Genomic DNA, 20,288 nt, shown 5'->3' on the forward strand with positions numbered 1-20,288 from the left:
CTTGCAGAAGGAGCCTTGGGTAAAGAATATGCAGCCCTTTTGTTCAAATCCAAGCTTGGCCACTAGCAAGCTTTGAGGTCTCGTGCCAACCATTTACCCTTAAACTCAGTTTCTTCTTTGAAAAATGGAAACAAACTTAGGAAAAATGCCTAGCCTATTTAGCCCTAGAAAGCCACTCTGAAATAACAGATGGGGAAACGCTTTGAAAAGTCTGTAGGTTGTAAGGAGATGGGGGCGAATGGGCCAAGTGATTTCAGGAGCCTGATGGACTCCTATCTCTGTTCCCCCAATACAACTCACTGCCTGGACTGGACAGTGGCCCACCCCAGTCTACCAGGGAAGAGAATATGAACACACCACTTCAGTTTTTGTTTTGTTTTGTTTTGTTTTTTAGGTCAATCTTTCCAATAGCCACGTGGGTTTCAAAACATTATCCTCATTTTACAGATATGGAAACTGAGTATCAAAATGGCCACATACTATCTACCCAGTAGCAGAGCAGAATTTGAACACCAGCCTTCCACATAGCCTGGGAAGAAACACCTTCTATCTTGCTTTTTTGGTGCACACTCAGCAGACCCCAAAAGTGTGGGTTTCCCGAATCCATCGATCGCTGTACCCAGGTCTCATCTTTCAAAGCCCCCATATTTTCCATGTTCCCGTGAACTCCTGCTAGCTATGATTCTCTTCTCCTGCCCTGTGCTCCCCAAGCACCCTGATCTTAGGTTTATGTTGGCTGTCTCCCCCAGCTAGACCAAGAGCTCTCTGGAGACAAAGCCAATGCTTTGCTCATCCTGGCACCTTCTCAAGTCTCTGTCTGGCTCAGTGTTTCAGACAAAGAAGGGGCTCAGTAAATAGTTGTTGAAAATGAAATGCCATGACAGATGGGCAGAAAACTTCCTCATCCCTCCCTGGCTTCTCCACCCACACACTGTAGCCTCTCCTGCTTCTTTAGCCTCAAGTAGCTTCTCATATCCAGCTCTAGGGTCAGCGGTAGGCTTCTTCCCAGCACTCATCCCTCTGGCCTGGGGCCTTCTGTCCTGCTAGAGTCCAGTGCAGTTAGGCCCTGAGGTGGCATTTCCTTCTCCAGCCTCCCAGATTCATGGCTCACCTAGGAGGATGTGCCCACAGGGTCCTGAGACCAGGAGATTTTTGTTGCTTGTTGCATATCTTGCCCAAGATTTCCCAGGAAGCTAACATTCCCACCCGGAAGCTCTCTCCCACTCTGCTTGTACACCTGATGGGCTCATTTTCATTCGGGCCTCTCCCCTCACTAGAATGGAAGAGCAAAGCTCAGGGAGGTCCTGCAGGCCAGGCACCAGACACAAGCCCACGCCTTGGGTGAGGCCCTTGGAGGAATGCAGAGGGCCGGGCCACCACCCGCAGCCTTTCCCCAAGCACATTCAGAGTGACCCCACACCCCACTGGCTGGTGGAGGCCTCCACTGGGACTCTCAGAGTCCTGGCTTCTCACATAGAAAACACAAACCAAGCCCTTCTCCTTAGGGGGGAGGGGAGGGAAGGCCTGGAGTTCTGGAAGGGGCAGCCCCAGAGATCTGCTGCCCCCAGCCCTCAATGGGTGGGTGGGGAGAAGGCTATGCCAAAAACATCTTCCCCCACCATGAAGCCCCTTCTGGGGGCCCAAGGGACCACAGACAATTAACCAGGAGGCAGCAGAGAGTATGGGGAAGATGCTGGCAAATTTCCTGACCTCTCTGGGCTTCAGATTTCTCCTAAATGGAAGTCATGATCCCTGTTGTATATGGCAGCAGTGGGGATTACAGGAAGAAAGGTGTCTGGCTCACTGACACAGAGGAGGTGCTTCAGTGATACTTTCTCACTCTTCCCTGTACCTGATAGCAGAGAGATGGGGTAGGAAGCTGGGAAGTCACCGATCTTGCATGCTCTCCATACCACCTTCTCCCAGCCTCCATGGGGTCACCCTACCAACTTCAGGGTCCCTGGAGGACAGACTTCATCCTACAAGTGGTTCTCAGGTGGGGATGCCTACATGGAATAAGATAAATCTGGGGGGGGGGGGGGGTCGAGCTGGGCCATGAAGATTTCTGTCCTTTAAGTCTTGGCAGTGCCAGGCCCAAGACATCTCAGCTGAGACTCACCCTCAGCTATGGCAGGCTAGAACTTTACTCCCCAGTAAGTAATATCATTTTTTCCAGCCCCCCAGCTCTGGCTTATCCCTTAGACTAGAATATGAATGTCCCACCCAACCAGGCTCTGACTCCATTCAGGCACCCCAACGTGGAAACCACTTCTAGAATGAAGTTTCTTATCCAAGGGCCTTGAGGTGGTGGGATGGACCCACGGAGGCTGAGATGGGGGTATGGAAGGCAGGGTAGGCCACTGGGGTACAGAATCCTCCCAACAGCTGCAACAACAGCACCGACAAGATGCTCTGGCCTTACCAAGAATAGAGGCCCCTGAAGTCCAAGGAGGGCAGTTTGTGTCTAGCCGTGCAGTGAGGCAGAAGAATGGGGTTAAACACTTGTAAGGGAGGCACTGGGGCCCTTGATGCTCATTCTCCCCATGCAAAGCCCCAAGGATGAGGTCAACTTCCTTCCTATCCTCCAAGGAACAGTCAGTTAAAATCCTGCCCTATTGGCAAGGAGGTCTAGGTGCTGGCCAATCCTGGTTCTGCTCCTGGTACCAATGATGGGGGAAGCACGCCCCTAATGAGGTCAATACTCCAGGGAGCAGTATCATTTATCCCCAAGTGTGAAGGAGTAGATCTGATGCTCATCTAGGAGATGCTGGTTGAGACAGGGGAGGGGGTTGAGAAGCAGGCCCCGCAGGGCTAGCTCAGGGTTAGAATCAGTGAGAGCTCCATCAGTTTATTTTTTTAAAAGCTATTTTCATTACATTCCCACCTACTTCCTCCTCCCCCTAGTGCCAGGTACACCGCAAACATGTAGAAAATGCCAGTTTATGCATGCAGAAGGGTCAAGGACATTTGGTTGGTGGGCAAAATGGAGGTGAGGACGCCCTCGGTAGACAAGAAAGACTCTGGGGAAAATGGGGCTTCTCCAAGAAGTTCCCCCAAGAAGAAACAGGCCAGGCAAAGCCCTGCCCCAGTATCAGCAGAGGGGGGGAACCTTCCTAGCTGGGCCTCTCAGTCCCCTCGCTGCCTTGAATTTTGGCCTCTCTTTACATCCCAGAGCTATTGCTTTCACAGATCCTGTTTAACTTGACAAGGACAGGGGAGGAGGGGCAAAGAGAACTGCATTCTTCCCCATCAAAGCCAAAAGTCTAAAGTAATACTTCTGGTTGTAACTGATCCCGGCCTGTTTGTGATTACGGCCCCTTGCTTGCCTTCTGGCAGGACGGCCCTGGAAGCCTGCGGCACGGCTGAAGGGGAGAGACACCCTCGCTCACTTGGATAATCTTGTCCTCGTCTGACATGACCAAAAACGTCCATCAGCCGCTGCTTTCAGCAGTTCTCCAGGGCAACTCTTCAAAACATTTATTTAATTAAGGGGGGGAAAAGCCACCCCCAACCCCAACCATGAAATTCCATAACACTAATCATATTCCTTCTGTTACCAGCACCATCCTGGAAAACACAGCAGCACCAGCAGTCCCATTGGCTGATGCAAATTGACGGAGAGAAGGAGGATTGGGATTGGATCATCTTCCTCCTTTGCCTATCCCCCTCCCTTTTATTAAGGGGAGAAAACACACACATATACACACACATCCCTTTTGCTGCCATAGCACAGAAATGGCTTTGCAAAGCTCAAGACTATTTCTCAGCTGTTCTTTCTCCGGAAATTTAATCTGCAAAGCACTTGGCCTCACAAAGCCCATTCCAAAGGTGTCCAGGAGCCCATGAGCCCTGTGATCATCATTACAAACCCAGGGAGGTTTGCAGCCAGTGACCCATTTGGCTGCTTAGGAGAGCTGGCTGAAGGCTTGCCAACATGGTCAAATTCCCCTCACCTGCTCCCTCTAAGCTGAAACTGGCTTTTTCTTGGCGCCCCAGGGGTTAGAAGGGACCTTAGGAGCTCTGGAACTATGGAGACAAAAGGCCTGCTTCTTGCCTGGCTTTGGTAAAAGCATGGTCATGGGAATGGGGTGCTTGGTATCGGGAACACAACTCTGGTCACTATCTTCACTCCCAATCACATTTCCATTCTATAAGTGAGGAAAGATGATGCTCAGAAAGGTAAAGTGACTTGCCCGAGGTCACCTGGTTAGTAACAGACTTGGAACCTAGATTCTAGGTTGACCGCAAACCCTCTTCTACAAAGCCTGGCATTCCTCCCATGAGGACACACTGCCGCCTGGCCCATTCCCACTGTGCCAAGTGGCAATCCCTTGACCCAGTGGCTCCAGTAAGAAGTGGGTGGCTGGAACTCGCAGAAAGTCCCCCAGAGTACGGGGAGATCACATGGCCCAGCCAGGCCTCGCAGAAGGCTGCAGCCAACACTGCAGGCACTGGTTGGGGCCCAAGGCATCCTGATCACAGCAGCTCAAAAGATGGTGAGCACACTGAGCAGAGAGAAGGCTGGGGTCTTACAGGGCGCCAGTTAGAAGTACAGAAAACAAACAAGAAAAGAGTGTCCAGAAATGCTGGGACTGGAGGCCTGGCCAACCTTAATTTTCCTGGGGAGGAAGAAGAGGGGCCAAGGAGGCACAGCCTCTGCTCTGGGTGGGGGGAGACCCATAGCCATCCAGGGGGACAGCCCAGAGATGTGGTGTCACTAAACGGTGGGGCGTCCATATTCTCAAGTTGGGACACCTGAAGATGAACTTGCAAGAGGGGAGTCACCTCTTGTTTGAAAAATCAGTCTGCTTGAACGTTCGGGGGTACAGGGTTGGGGCCACGCCTCTGAGTCTAGAGTCTGCCTCTGCTCTGCAAGCCTCTGGGCTCTCGCTTTAGCACCAGGGTTGGGGAGTGTCTGTCAGCCAGGGGCATGATGGGGTGTGCCCAGTCTCGAGTGGGTGGCAAGGCCTCAGTGAGGCTGGGAGATGCCAGCAGGTCTCAGAGACAGCCCACCCTGTACCAATGGGGTCCATGGCTGTGCTGCAGCCTGGCCCTGGGCTTTTCCACAGTCTGTTCCTCTGACACAGGAGATGTTTAGGCAGATGGTTGGCCTGGTTCAGAAAGGAAGGGGGAAATCTCTCCTTCACCTGACACTTGGGGCCCGTGAAGGCCCTCGACACACATCCTTAGCCTGTTCATTGCTGGATGAACATCTTCTCGTAGACCGCCACAGACACCACGGCCCAGTAACGCTTTTCCAGGCCTGCCCTCTGCACCCTGGCGGTGTCACTCTGGGCCACTCTGCCTGGAGCCCCTTCCTCCTTCGGCAACTTCCTCAAGGCTCATCTTCTCCAGAAGTCGTTCCTGACCATGGAACCCAGGCACTGTCTCATCTCTGAACCCGATTATATTCATGAAAACCCACAGCTTTCTGGTCTGGCCATCCTGTCCCCTCTGTAACACTGTATAACCGCAGCAGTGCTGTGCTGTCTGCCTTGCACGTGGCAGGTACGCTATGAAAATGATTGATGTGCTGCATCTGGGCCTTTATCCTGCAGGTAAGAGGGAGCTCTAGAATACCATCCCCCCAATGATAGGAAGATTAGGGATGGCTGCTTCTTGTCCACTGCTACACCCCAGTGCTGGTCACACCAGAGGGCACGCACTAGGTGCTCCATGTTTGTCAACTGAATGAGCAAATCACATCATCCAGAAGCATTCTTAAATGTAGGATATCACTCAAACAGGGCTGACACTAAAGATGTTATGGGGGAGGGGGAAGGAGGCAGGATGGCAGCTCTTTCTTGGGTCTGGTGAGGTTAAGGAGAAGGGCCGGGACAAGTCTATTTATTTGGACAAAGTGGAAAGCAGAGCGGGCTAGGGTCCTGCCCAGCACTGGCCAGGATCTGCCCTCATACCCTCAGCCCAGCCACCAGGGCCCTGGCGAGCAAGTCTCACAAACACCCCCAACCCATCTACCCATCCAGTCCGGCCCTGGCCTATGGCGCTAGCTGAGCTAAACACTGGAGCATGTACACAATTTTTCTGCAGAAAACTTCCCTTTTGACTACTTTTTTCCTATCCCAGCCAGGGCTTTAGCAAGACTGACCTCTGTTCTGCTCTGTGGCCTGGGGAACTCACACAGCAGAGCACTCTGAGGCTTGGCTCTCTAAAGAAGTGAAATCCACAAGGACGAGAAATGCAAACATCCAGATTTCCAAACAGTGGATAAATAGCATGGCTGGAAGTCCACACCCCACCTCCCAGCTGTGCAACCTCAGGGCAAGTCACTTCACGGCTCTGGGCTTCAATTTCCGCCTCTAGAGACCATGTCAACATTTGCCCTTCATCTTACCAACATGTTTTATAAACTGCATAATTTTATATTTTGTAAAACATAAAATATTTGGATTGAAAAAACTGTCCCAAGTCCCCTACTGGTGGGCATGAGCAGGCCATCCCCAGGTGGCCTTAACCTCTTCAATGACACCCCCTGCTCACCCTGCCTCAGCAAGGAATGGAGAGAACAGACTTGTAGGCTTCAGGTCACTGTGCTTAGAATATCCCTTAAAACACAGGGTTCTGGTACATGGTGATCCAAGGGCCACTCATGGCAATGCTGATGGGCCAGATGTAACAGAAGAAAGGGATTTTTGCACACCAAGCTCAAAAATCCTACTAGTGGCTTGCTCACTTTATGGCCAGTCCTTGGCAGATGCTTTCTCTTAGTTTGGCTTTCTCTCATCTCCCGTGGAGCCTGGGCCACTTCCCCACAATTTAGTCCAATAAAAGCTTAGGGGAGGCAAATACGTTTTAGCATGAACCTAAAAAGTGCCTGCCTAAGAAAGGAAATGTGGAGTTGGGGCTGACACAATGAAGTGAAACAAAAAACCCCCAAGCATTCCATATGGCACGTTTTAACTGTAGGTAGAAGTGATGTTGGGGGTTACATGAACCACAAGCCGCTCTCCACATAGTCCCAGTGAGCACTGGCTCCCCCCAAGCTTCACAGAGTGACTGGTTTAACTGGGTCACCCTGGCTTTCGCCCGTGATGAGACCAGGGAGTGCAGGTCAGCACTGGGAGCCCAGAGGATGAGGTTACGGAATCTGAAAAGATGCTGATAGAGATGAGGGCGGTAAACCCTGCTACCATGAGGGATTACTGGAAACCCAACTGCTGAGAATGTCGTATCACACAGCCGCAGAATAATCCGGGGAAAAAACAAGGGGCGATTTCTCAACCCAAATTCCCTGAGGTCCTGACAAATTATACTCCCCAGAAAGTTCCACAATCGCATGGTGGAAATCTGTTATGTAAGAGTGGAGGGAATGCTGTGTGGGGAGCTCCTTCCCTGCACTTCAGCCATAGGAGGAAACCTGTCACTTCTACTGGTGACAATGGCCACGTAGTACGTGTGTGTTGGGAACAGGCAGGGTGTATCTAGTGGTGCCTATTCCTTAGGCACCAGGGGAGTGGAGTGGGGTCACCTGTCGGCTACACTGCAAGACTCTTATCTGGGAGTCTTATACCTAGAACCACATGTTTTGGCCTGGTACCACCTGGCCTCTCCTACTTCTCTGCCCCCACTTACCACCACACTCCCCAAACTGACTGGGGCCTTTGGTTCTTCCTCTGTTCACTGAGCTCCATGCATTCTCACCAGGGAAGGCCTTCAGAGAGCCCTTCCTTGGCCATGCTCTATCACCTCCTCTCCCAGCTGATTCACTGTCATAGTGTCCTGTCTCCTGCACTGCACCTTTCAAAATCTCACATTTTCCTGGTTTTCTCGTGACTATCTTACCACTACATGGGAGCTCCATGAGGGTGGGACTTTGTTGGCCTCATTACCACTGACCCTAGGCTGGCATTTAGTCAACTAAGTTGGATTTAGTGATGATAGATCACATGAAGATCGGCCTTGCTAAGGTCTGGGCAGTGTGTGGTTTAAGTATTCTCTTTGTGGTCAAACCCAGAAAAGGAAAATTTTGGAGACACCTGTGAAAAGACTCAGTGTAAACCTATTTGCCCCCCAAAATGGAAGGCAGCCAGGTGTTGCCCTGGGGCTCAGATTAGCAGCTGGCATCACTCTGGCACTTCAGCTGGATTTCCAATGTCACCACTAAAACACACTTTTTGCTCAGAAATGACTATTTGAGGGGAATGGCCTCAGGACATGCTAGGTCCACGAAGCCAATGTGAGGTGAGGGACCAGCTGCCCCACTTGCCCAACCTGAGCAGGTGGAGGCAAGACAAGGGAGCGCCCTGGCGGCCACTGTTTCACCCGGCCACCTGGCAGTTGGCTGGCTGTGCGCAGTGCTGACAAGCCCTTGGACGCCTCCCTGACAACGGCCTATGCACATCTAGCTCAAGGAGAGAGCAACTTCCAGTTCTCAGAAACACCTTCCCCTACTGCCTTCCTCCACACAGCCAGGACTGCTTGCTTCAAGTGCCACTGCTCTCATGTCCCTCTCCTGCTCATCTGCTTCCCATGGCCCCATCCTTCCTCCCCCTCCACTGCTGCCCAACTACCACTTCCTTCATCAGAACACATCTGCTAGACGTGGCCACACACTTGCCTTGAGACCCTCCACCTGGTATCCCCTCAGGTAGACCTGGAATTCCTTCACCTTTCTGCCTATCTAACCCCTCTCTCTCCAAGGCCCAGCTCAAGGCCTCCAGGTCCTCCAGACAGCCTTCCCTGACTATGCGAGTCTCTCCTCCACCCCTGCCCTGGGTACTTCAGCTCAGTGCCATACAACAGAGCCACTGAGTCACAGCCAGCATGACAGTATCATGAGTGTGCTGCTCCTCTCCTCTCAGCCTCACTCAAAGCTCCCAACCTTGTGAAGGTATTGCCTCTGGGTTGCCAATGGGACTTGGCTTTTGTCTTCAACTCTTCCTGTCACAGGCTGGGACAAGGCTAGTTACCAAGCAAGGGCTCCAAAGGTACGGCTCTGGTCTCCAACATGGGTCTGGGGGCGTCATTGCCATGCAGTGAGCTCCCTGTTTGCCCTACCCATCTCACAAACCATCAGGGCTGAGAGCATCCTCAGACACCAGTAAGTGCAATCTGTTCTCTGGCCAGTCAGGGAAACTGAGGCTGTAAGAGGAAAACTAGCCTGCCATAGGCCCCAAGATCAACCTATGGCAGATCTACCCTAATCCAGAAGTCTTCCTGGCGACCACCACATACTGAGCACTTTCTGTGTGCCAGGTCCTGCATCAAGCACTGAATTTCTTTTGAATCGGCATATATCAACCTCTAGCTATGGGTACGGCTGTCCTCGTTTTACAGGTAGGGAAACGGATACTTAGAAGACCCAACTAACTTTCCTGGGTTTGTCACTAGCAAGTACCAAGTTAAGATGAGAACAGGCTTATTTTTCATTGCTAGGCTATCCTGCAATCTCATTCTCAAAACAATCTCTAGCCTGCAGTGAAGAAAGCTGGGCTAAGGAGCCTCAGGTGGAATCACGGTGCCAGCTTCTGCTCCTGGATTTATGCTCTGTGGCCCTTTCCCTTCCAGCCAGCTTCGTGACATGGAGAACAACTGCATGCCAGAGATAGTCTGAGACCAGAATGGACTTTGGAATCGCTGATTAGGCTGACATAGCAGGAACATGCATGTCCTATACTTAAGAAGAGAAGAGAGGTCAGAGACCAAGGCTGTCTGACAGCTGGGACAGGACGTCATGGGGCCAGTTACCACATGCAGATGGCGGCTGGCTCATTGGAACCAAACTCTTAAAAGCCTGTGGTAGAGCTAAGAGTGCTGATTCACTTACCTGTAATGCAGACTACAATCAACCTGCCTTTCTAGAAACAGCCTACCCTGTCTTTATCGGGATAGTTCTTTTTCTAGGATAGTGTAGTAGTCTGAATTAGTGATCAGGTGGTTCCTTAGTAAGCATATAATCTAAGCACATGACACAGAAGCTACATCAGAAAAATCCACTGAAGACATTGTCAAGTCTGCGAAGCTGCCTCAGCCTCACAATACAGTCCACCCCATAAGTACCCAGAATGCTCACATCAATTAGAGCTTAAGTGTCATGAAGGCAGGAACTTTATGGGCATGCATCCAACCAGCATGGGGACTGGGGCAAAGGAGGTATTTAAGAATTGTGAGGTAAATGAATGCATGAATAAATGAATACTATGTAAGTAAATTTCTCCCTTACAAAAAGCCCATGTAGTACCAGTTGTAACAATGTTCATCAGGAGATACCAAAGTAACAGAAGAGATACATCCCTCAATTTTAAAAAGATTCCAACTCACAAAATACATGGCTGGAAAATGCATTAACTTTGACAGTACAAAATCATCATCATCATGACCCATAAACCTAAGGGAAAGCTTATTAATTTCTTATCTGTCAAACAATAAATGGTTACATTTGATCCCCCTCCAGAAAAGCCCATGCAATCTGTATCCCTGCCCTCTTACACTCATGAGGAAACAAAGGGATTCCTACACACATCACAAAGTCAGGGTTGCATTAGACCTTTTTTTTTTTTTTTTTTTTTTTTTTTTTTAGATCTTAAGCCTAGTATTCAGATTCTGGATTGTTTCTCCACTACACACACAGCTGCTAAACAGGTAAAATAGTTCACAGCCCAACATGTTTTTGGGTATCTTACCCCTCTATATATTGCCTTCAAAATCTGCTTTCCCACAGCCACTGCTAAATAGGTTGGCTAGGTAGCCATGTTTATACTCCACGGGACTTCTCCCAGACATAGCTGAGTGGCCCAGGGCTAGACACGTGATCTAAAGTCTGTTGATTTACTGGCTGGTCAGGAACCAATCAGATTCAGATTCAAACTTCAAATTTTGAACTCAGAGAACCAGAAGCCATAGTCAATTGGTGGCAGTTACCTCAACCTAAAAGTAATGGAGTCTGGTCCTGATGAACCAACAGCAGGTGCACAGGCTGCTGTTATAAGTGGATGGGAGAAGGCAGGCCGCTCTGCAGTGAGAAGAAGGTCACAGGAGGCTTTACATCTATAGGGTACACCCAAGAGCGAGAGAGAGACAGACAAGTGTGTCTGATCTGGCCCAGGTCGGCTTTCTGGTTCCCAGTTCCCATGAGGCTGGGATGTACTTCACATCCTCGGGTTTGGGGAGATTTTCCTATAGAATTTCGGGAGTCTCTCGAGCAAGTCTGAGTAGACTTATGTCCTTTGCTCACTACTCAGCTGGGACTAATGCATTAATTTGAGGGGATTGAGATGTGCAAACTCCCCAAGGCTGAGTTTTCTCACCCACACAACTTCTCAGCTGGATAGACCAGCAGAGCTCAAAATTCCTTGCCAGCACAACACTTTGATCTTCGTCCTATAGTTATGGGCCTCCAAGGAATTGTAAGAACTTCCAGTGTTATCCATACTGGTGCCAGGAAAGAAACAAAGACTTAGAGAAGGAAAGCTGAGGCAAGAAAAGAATAAGCACCTGTTGATTCATATCCTCAAGTCCACCCCGGGCCCCTAGTCGGAAGAAGAAGGAAGTAATCCTGGAGAGCTGGAGATAAGCTTTGCCCAAAAGAGACCAGAGTAACGGAGATCCTGCCGTTACCATGCTGCCAGAAGTCAGACCAGGTTACACCTGCTTGAAGGTGAAGCCAATGTGGTCTTTGAGGCAGAAGAATGTCCCACAAGTCAGGCATCTCAGATACTGCTATTTATGTGAAGGGTGGAGGAATTCCCAAGGACAAGACAACAGTGGCTGCTATGTGCCTTGTTGGTTGCCAAAGCAAGCAACTCTGGTGAATCGTTCCGCTAGATTTTCCCTGTTGATGAATGGAGAAAAAGAGTTCTTTTTGGCTTGGCCCTAGGCCCACTGCTTGAAGAAAAAGGCTTTCCCTAAAGCCACTCAGACCCATTTTTGGGTATCCTTGACTCCTGTCCACTTACATTCCTGGGAATAGGCTTGTCCTAGGTGCTGGGTACACATCAGATCCTCTCAACTGTCACGTGCCCCCAAGTTCAAAGGAACAATTAACAACCTGAATTCCCACAACCTACGACCATCATGTTGGAAGGTGGGACACAGAGTCATCCTTATGCAACAATGTTCCAGGGAGACCCGTGGTCATCTCACCCAGCCTGTGTCTCTCCCCAACCTGTGGCGTCACCAGCTCGTGGCCATCCTACCCAGCATAAGCTCATTCTCACCCTCCCCGCATGTCCTCTATAGAGGGCAGAGAGCTCAGCTGTTGGACTCTAAGACAACTTAACCTCTTAGCCTGTTACTTTAGCACAAAATCTTTCAAGAGCCTTCTACCCATGGGGTCATTTCCTGATTCCAGTAAAATGAGACATATGAAATGGCACCTGGTGTTTACTATTTACTGACTCTGAATTGCCTTCCAGACACATTTGTCTTTAGACCAACGAGATTACAGAGCCCTGGCACAACCACACCTCCAAATCACTTGGTGGCTATGGTCCCAGCCAGAGGGCTCAGATGGGCAGACAGAGCCAGAGGTTGGTGGGCCCCTCCCCTCTATGGACATTCTTCTCGAAGGACTTCTAGCCAAGAAGGAAGTAGATGCAGACAGAGTCCCCACTCTCAGTGGGCAAGGCAAGGCCCTGGGGTGTGGGGATGGGGCTAACTGGGGCTACTGCCCCAACAATTGGAAGTGGAAGAAATGCCTTAACACACCCACCATGTCCCAAGGTCAGAAGCATAACAATTGGGTCTTTGTTACAGAGTTCAAAAGCCTCACTCACCACTCCTTCCAAAAGCCAGCTTACAGGATGCACAACACACCTCCCCTCCCCCACCTCAGGAGTCCAACTTCCTTGAACTGGGAAACCACTGTCCCAAGGATCTGCAGTTTGGTCCTCCTGCTTTCTCCCCTCCACCCACTTAGTTCCTCTGGTTAAACTGGTACACTCCAGGTCCCCTGGTTTCTGACCACAACGGGTAGTGTGGGTCTGCATGGTGGACACAGCACTCCAAGGTCCCTGTGCAAACATCTGCTGCTGAGCAGCTATCTCCACCAAAAGTAAAGATAGAAAAGTCCTAGAAGTAGAAAGGCCGTGTTCAGGGAGGCTCTATCTGACACCTAGGGCCCTAAAGAGTCTCCCAGCCATGGAGTTCAGATCTGGGATAGGGCTCAGGGAGGTCATTACTCCAGCAACTCCTTCCAAGAAGCCACCAAATTATCTCCATTTTACAGAAAGGTTAACTGAGGTCCAGAGGGATTAAAGGACTTGAAGCCACAGAGCCAATAGGTGGTGGGCCAAATCCAGCTTCCAGGGCCAGTATCTCCCTCAGAGGATCTGTGTGTCAGACTGGGGAGTCAGGCTGCTGGAGCCCCCTCACACAGCCATCAGGGACTCCTCAGGAGAGGAGGTGTCTCTACATTTTTTCCAGGCCTTGATTGTGTCAAGCTCCACCCCACCCCCCAATTCCCTCCCTCCCGCCCTCCATGCTAGGCAGGACTTTGAAGTATTCTCAGAAACTGGGTATGGAATGGAAAGGTAGAGGGAGGATGTCTCTGAGAATCAGAGTCTCAGAGTATGTTGACTTCCTTTTGCGTGGGGTCTTCTCCATCCTGGCCAGTGGCTGATATCCAGAAACAGGGGCTCATCCCTGTGGGGTTGTATTGCTGTGCTGGTGATACAAGGCAGGTGAGGTGGCAGGAGGGTCCCTAAGCCAGAACTGTACTTCTGAGGAGCCCTGACCTTATACAGAGAAGTGGGCACATTTCTCCCCTTGGAGCAAGCTCCAAAACATCTCTCTCAGCTGGTGCCTCCAATTCCACCATCAGAGATCCCTTCCTTTGGGTCTGAAGGTGCTCAGGTTTTCCAGGGCCAGGCCCCTGTGACAATGCCAGCTTTCCAGGGGCATGGGTAGAGGGTAGGAGGGATATGAGGCAGGGATGGGTAGGTAGGGCTGATACTATGACAAAGGCTGAAGGCAAAGGTGTGCAGGTAGGAGACCAGTGTGGGTGCTGGAGGTGAAGGGCTCAGGCCTTAGGCTAGGGGTGTGGCTCTGTGGGTAGGGACTGCCTCAGCCAACTACCTTGCCAATGACTCCAGGCACAAGGACAAAGCCTGACTTCTCTGAAAGGTCTGTGAAGATCCCACACCCAGAAGGGCCAGGAGTCATACCAAGGCCGGCATCACTGCTCCGTTCTCAGGGAACACGGTTCCTGAGCCTCCTGCAGCAGGAGCCTGAGCTCACCTCCCCACTCCTCAGTGTCTCTACAGCTACTTGCTGCATAGGAATAGGGATCAGGGGGCCAGGAATGTCCCTGTTCTGCTTTCATCCTCAGCTGACTCATTTCCCCTCAGTCTGTCTATGCCTCGGTTACTCCATCTATAGAATGGGTACAGTCCTTTGGCCTGCCCTCCTTTCAGGGCTCAAAGTATTGGAAGGGAAGGGAACAGAGTAGGACAGGAAAAGGACAACAGGCCCCTCCCTTCTGGGAGTGTCCAAACACTGCCCAAAGAGGATCCTGTTCCACGAGGCCTTCCCCTGCCTCTAACTGAAACCAAAACAAAACCCGCCAGGAACAAATTCAAGCCCCAGCAGGACATGGGCAAGCTGCTGGTGGCAGGCCCTGCAGCTCAGACCCACTGACTCATGCCCTCCTCTCTCCACCTGCAGAGATGCCTGCCGCACTGTGTTCCCCTACGAGGACCATGGAACCAGGAGCCCCTCGAGAGCGGTGGATAGGGCCCCAGACGAGACAAAGCCTCAGCTACTACTGATGACAGGGCAGCTGCTGTAGGGCCCTCCCCGGCCCCCTTTCCCCCGGTCCGGCCCTCTTCAGCTCTGCAGGGGGCAGTCAGCTCACCACCCAGACACAAGCCAAACCCCACAGGCCTAGCCTTTCCTCAGACAACCCGCCAGGGCCCAAGAATCCTGGCCCCCGTGGTGACGTCACGGCCAGACTTCCCCACCAGCTCGTGGGCTGCTCTCGCCCCTGCCCGGACCCCGGCTTGGAAGACGGTGCCAACCCGCGAAGCTGCCCTGCGGTGCCCCGGAGCCGGGAGCTGCCTCCCCTGTGGCCTCCCTGGGCCCGGGGACCCTGCACAGGGGCGGGGCCGAGGTACCGGCTTCCCCCGCCCTGGCGTCGCACGCACACGAGTGCACACAGCAGGTTCGCTGCCCCGAGCTGGGGAGACATTCTTCCACCACCAGGCAAAGTGCTGGCCTGCAGCCCAAACCAACAGGGAAACTTCGGCCTCCTCAGCCCTCTCCCCACCAGATGGAAATAACGTACAGCTGCAGAGGTGGGGGAGGAGGCAGGAACAAAACCAGCCAGCGCCTGTCTGTCCGGCCGTCCACCCATCCGTCCACCCGCCTGCCCGTCCCGGGAGCCAGGCCGGGCCATCTGGACACTCACCACTCTCGTTCTTCTCGATGACATCCACCACCTCCCCGGCCTGGAGGCTCAGCTCCGAGTTCTCCTGCTTCTTATAGTTGGACACCACCACGTACTGTTCCAGGATCATGGGCTCGGCGTTGGTGTCGGCACCTGGCGAGGGCAGAAAGCACGCGGTGAGCCAGCGGCCGGCCATGGCCCCGCGGCCGGGGCGCCCCCTGTCCATCGGCCTCGGGGGAGGCTGCTCCGTCGCCAGCGCCGCTGCCGCTGCCGCTCCGAGGGGCTGCCCGCAGCCAGGGCTCGCAGCTCGCCGGGCCCCAAGGACAGGCCATATAGCAGGGCCCCACACCGGCCCGCTGCGCCGCGGGGACCGGGGGACATGGGGAGCCGGGCCGGAGGGAGGGGGCCAGCCGGGACGGGAGGCCGCGGCGGAGGGGAGTCAGTCACAGCCCGGCGCCAGCGAGCGCGAGGAGAGGCCTGGTGCGGACGTGGTCTCCCCAGACCCCTGGGCCGGCAGGGGCGGGACGGGAGGGCCGCCCATGAGAGCGAGGCCGAGCGGAGGAGAGGGGGGAGAGCGGGGGAGGGAGAGAGGGAGAGCGAGGGGGGGCGAAGCGAGGCCGAGGGCTGCTGCCTCTCCCCCAGCCCCGGACCGGGAGCGAGGCAGTGGTCCTCCCCTCGGGCGGGAGGGAGAGAGCAGGAGAGAAGTCTCCACAGCCCGGGCCCAGGCGAGAACTCAAGAGGGTTTGAGGCCGCCAATCACTGGGGTTTACTCGCAACCCTTAAATAGAAACACATGAGACCCATCGAATGAGGAGCCAGGGGTGGAGGCAGGGGAGGGGGAGGAGGGCTGAGACTGTTTACTTGAAACCCAAGAAGAAAGTCCCAGCGCCAGCAGCCAGCAGCCAGGCGAGCCCAGCCCGCCCCCCGCCAACTTTTCCTCAAGTTCAGCTCACCAAGGCGCTGCCACTGAGCCCGACGGCCTGATGCAAACAGACCGGCCTTAGGCCGGCTTTCCTCCGGCCGGGCTGCTGCCCTCTGACCACACGGAGACTGACTCAGTCTCCCTCTCCCTTACAGTGCTGGGCCTTGTGGTCAGGCTCTGAGAAGTCTCCAGCCACCCTCTGGCAGGCGACAGGTCAAAAGCTGGGACTCTGCAGAAGGAGGGCAGATGGGTTGGAGGCTCCCAGAGGTGGGGACAACACACCTAAGACAGGGCAGGCCCTGCTAGGAGCTGAAAGGAACCACAAACCAGAGACCTATTAATGGTCACCTCTTACAGGAAGCCTTCCCAGAACACCGGCAGCCCAAAGGGAATTCCTAGCACACTTTATGTGTCTATCACCTACACATCTGCCAATGTCCTGGAAGGCTAGGGGATTCACACCACCTGCATGGCTGTAGAAATGGCTGAGGGTCCCTAGGCTCCCTATCCCTTGGTGCTTTAGCATACAGCCACCTTCCTTACACACCCGAGCCCAACTCGGCAAATGTTCTGTGTCAAGCATGTACACTGTACCATTTTATCCTCACCACAACCTTTCTACTTTCCCATTTCACAAAAGACAACTCAGAGGCCCAGAGAGAGCAAGAGGTCTGCCCTAGCTCACACAGCTACTATGGAGAGAACCAAATTCACTCAGTGTTTCAGGTTTCAAGCCCATCTCTTCAGTAAAGAACCGGATCTCTGATTTTAGTTTCCACCCATTCTTTTATCACAATGATCTTGGCTCCACAGAATTGCCTGGGAGGCTTTTAAGGAATACTGATGCCTGGGTCCCACCCCCAGAGGTCCAGGTTTAATTGGCCTGGGTATTTTTTAGACACTCCCTCCTCCCCCGTGGTTCTCACGTGCACCCAGGGGCAGAGAAGCACTGCTTAGACTTTTGGATCTTTCCTTAAGGAAGGCCCCATCCTACCCAGGGCAGGGAGCAACAGAAGGAAAGAAACCCACTGCCCTTGATGGTTTTCTTCCATGGGGCGTGGGCCCTGCAGCCCTAGAACAGTCCTCTGGACACCCAGAGGGGACCCTGTCCCTGCTGAGCCCTGCCACATGGATATGCACACGCATAGCCCCAGGCTGCTCCACCAAAGCCAGGATCGGATTTCAGGCAAAAATGCAACCAACAGCTGGGCAGCAGGGCCAGCCCGCTCTGCACTCCGATGGGGCCAGCTTTTGCGCCTGCCCCTGCTAGCCAGACGGCAGCAGCAGAGGCAGCAGTACAGGGCACAGTGCTGACAGAGACTACCTCCCACTGTGCCCTGGGCGGAAGGCAGGGCCTCTGTGGCCAAGAGCACCTCTGCAGTGAACCTAGCACAAAAAGGCCCAACCCCTGCTCTGTGAGATGCAGGGGCTCCCTTCCCAGTTTGTGGGAGAGGAAAACTCAGGATACAACCAGAAAAGAGGAGTTTGCAGTGGATTAGAGGGCTTCCAAACCCCAAAAGTCCGGATTATACTAACAATTAACAGCACACCCTCAGGTGCTCGCTCAGGGTCAGCACTGTGCCAAGCACTTGACCGCATCATTTTGTTGACTCCCTGGATCCTCACAGCAACCCTGTGTGGTAGGTTCTAAACACTTTTCCTAAGATCGATCACACAGCTGAGGCTTGAACCCACACCCACCAGATGGGGTCACTCATATTCTGAACTTCTCTGCCACATGCCACCTGCAGAGAGCCACTGATCCCTGGGTACCAGAGGGAGCCTGCCTCACCCTATCTTTACACACTCAGCACACAGTTGGTGTTTAATAAAGACTGGAGTGAAAAAAAAAAAAATAAATAAAGACTGGAGTGTTCCAGTTTCTTGTTGACTGCTGCTACGTCTGTGGAGCAGACCACAGGGCCCACGAGGGAGCCGACATTCGCTAAGTGTTTGCAAAATGAATGGATGAAATGAACAAATGGGCAGGCAGATGAACAGAGTGCTTGATTTGAGCCACTACACATAAACCAGGCAGGGGCTCACCTCTGACACTCGGGAAAAGTAGACCACTATGGAAGGGGAAAGGGGGGATGGGGAAACAGGCACAGAAGGCCAAGAAGCAGTGAGTTTGTGGCCAGAAGTTGCTAGAGGACAAGTAGGGGTGCTGGGGAGTGAAGAGACCTCAGTTTATTTTAATCCAAGGAAATCTGAGGCAAGATTCAAAGAGGAGAAAAATCCTGCTCCCACCACCTTGCCTCCCCCCTGCCCCCCCCCCCCCAGCCTCTTGGAAAACTGGCTTAAGCTTTCTGAAGACTGACATTCTTGGGACACAGGTAGAAAAGTTAAGAGAATGTTCTCCAGGGATTCCAAAGCACAGAAGGCAGCGGTGGCACTGCTTGGAGGAGGCTCCAAAGGCTGTGGGATGGCCAGATGGACACACAGACACTGTGCCCTCCTGGCTGCTCTCCCCTCCCCCAGCACATGCAGGCTCCCAGCTCCCTCTTCTGGCATCTGCCTCTCAGGATGTTGCCTGCCCAGGGCTGCCCGGGCAGGCGTGCGGCGTGCGCTGGGAGCAGGTATCCAGATGAGAAACCACTCGGCAGGCGGGCCGGTGGGTGATGTCATCCCACAGAGGCAGCCCTGGATCCCCTCCCAGCCAAGGCCTGGAAAATTGGGGGCTGGAGGAGTCAGCCCAAAAGAGGAGGAGGGGCAGTGGATGGAGCCTCTAGTCTTTAGATAGGAAGGGTGTGACAGAGGCAGGGAGAAGGGCTGAACCCCTTCTAGGGAGGAGAGCCCTTCCCAGGTTGGGAGGGGACCTTGTACCAGTTTCGTCCAGGGATGGGCCCCTTGTTACTCAGAGCCCCTGGCTGGATGTGCTAGGACTCTGGCGACTTCCCGGAGCCCTTCCCCACACCTGCATTCCTCCAGCTACCACCTGGATGGACCCCTGGCTCCTGCCTGACGCTGGCTGCCAACTTAAACTTCTAAACAAGGCTTTTGCCAAGTCAGTCCCCTGCTCCAATCCCTTCAATGGGTCCCTGTTGCCTACAGAATAAAGGCTAAATTCTTTCTGACAATCTGAGTCCCCTGACCCATAACTCCCCCATTCCAGACAGCATTCAGGATTCAACATATGTGTTCAACACATAGAGTGAATATGTGCCCACCACACTGTTCTATGTGGGTTCTTACTTCCAAGCCTTTGCCTTAGCTGCCCCCCTGCCTGGAATGCCTTCCCTTCTTCCACCAACCCCAACTCTACCAACCATTTCTGACCCTCCAGGAGCTGTCTGATTTTACTCCAGGTATGGTGTTCATTTTGTGGGGGCACTTAGCCCCAATCTACCATGTGCTTTTGACAGGAGTCTTCCTGATGAGAGTATCTGCCCCAGGGCTGGTGCCATAGGACATGGCACTGGCCTCAGCTGCCTGAGATTCATGATGCGAAAGAAAAAAATTCAAGTTGGAGGGTCTGAGGTCCAGTCCCGCTTTGCCCTTACTAGCTCTGTGACCCCAGGGCAGACACTTAACCTCTCTGAGCTTTCATTTGTCAACAGGTACAACACCAACCAGTACCTACCCTCAATGGGTTGTTCTGTGCCCGGAACTAGGTGATAGGGTTAATGCCCTATGTAAACTGTAGACAGTGTTTATAAAGCAAACAGGAAATGGGAGATTTGGGGAGGAGCAGAAGGGGTTCAGGTTCCCCTGCAGCCTCAGAACCAGCAGGCAGCTCAAGGCAAGGGCCACAGGCGCCAGGAAAAGGGTGGCTGCGGCTGTGTCCCTGAAACACGCCTCTCTCAAACCGCACCTCCTGGCAGGCAGTGGATACTTGCCAGCTGGAGAGCCAGATCAGAGCCCCCTGGGCCCACTCTGGGGAGGATGCCAGGCTAAGCAGCCTGAGGACTCTGATCTACAAGGATCCCCCACGTCAGCCCCTTACCTCTGAGTTTCCTGTCTCATGTACTCTCTGACATTCCAGATGGGGAAACCAAGGCCCAGAATGCTGGCGGGTTGCCC

At 53.1% G+C, this 20,288-nt stretch overlaps 1 protein-coding gene across 8 annotated transcripts in view; it reads right to left on the reverse strand.

Moving 5' to 3' along the window:
* SH3PXD2A (SH3 and PX domains 2A) overlaps window positions 1-20,288 on the reverse strand; it is a 235,288-nt gene that overhangs the window by 40,970 nt on the left and 174,030 nt on the right. For all 8 annotated transcript variants that reach the window (XM_025467099.3, XM_025467100.3, XM_025467098.3 and 5 more), the window contains one exon: window positions 15,365-15,496. In XM_025467099.3, the coding sequence (XP_025322884.1) occupies window positions 15,365-15,496 (132 nt within the window). The remainder of the gene's footprint in view (window positions 1-15,364; window positions 15,497-20,288) is intronic.

This window comes from Canis lupus, chromosome 28, assembly GCF_003254725.2.
Source record: "Canis lupus dingo isolate Sandy chromosome 28, ASM325472v2, whole genome shotgun sequence".
In the NCBI taxonomy this organism is placed as follows: domain Eukaryota; kingdom Metazoa; phylum Chordata; class Mammalia; order Carnivora; family Canidae; genus Canis; species Canis lupus.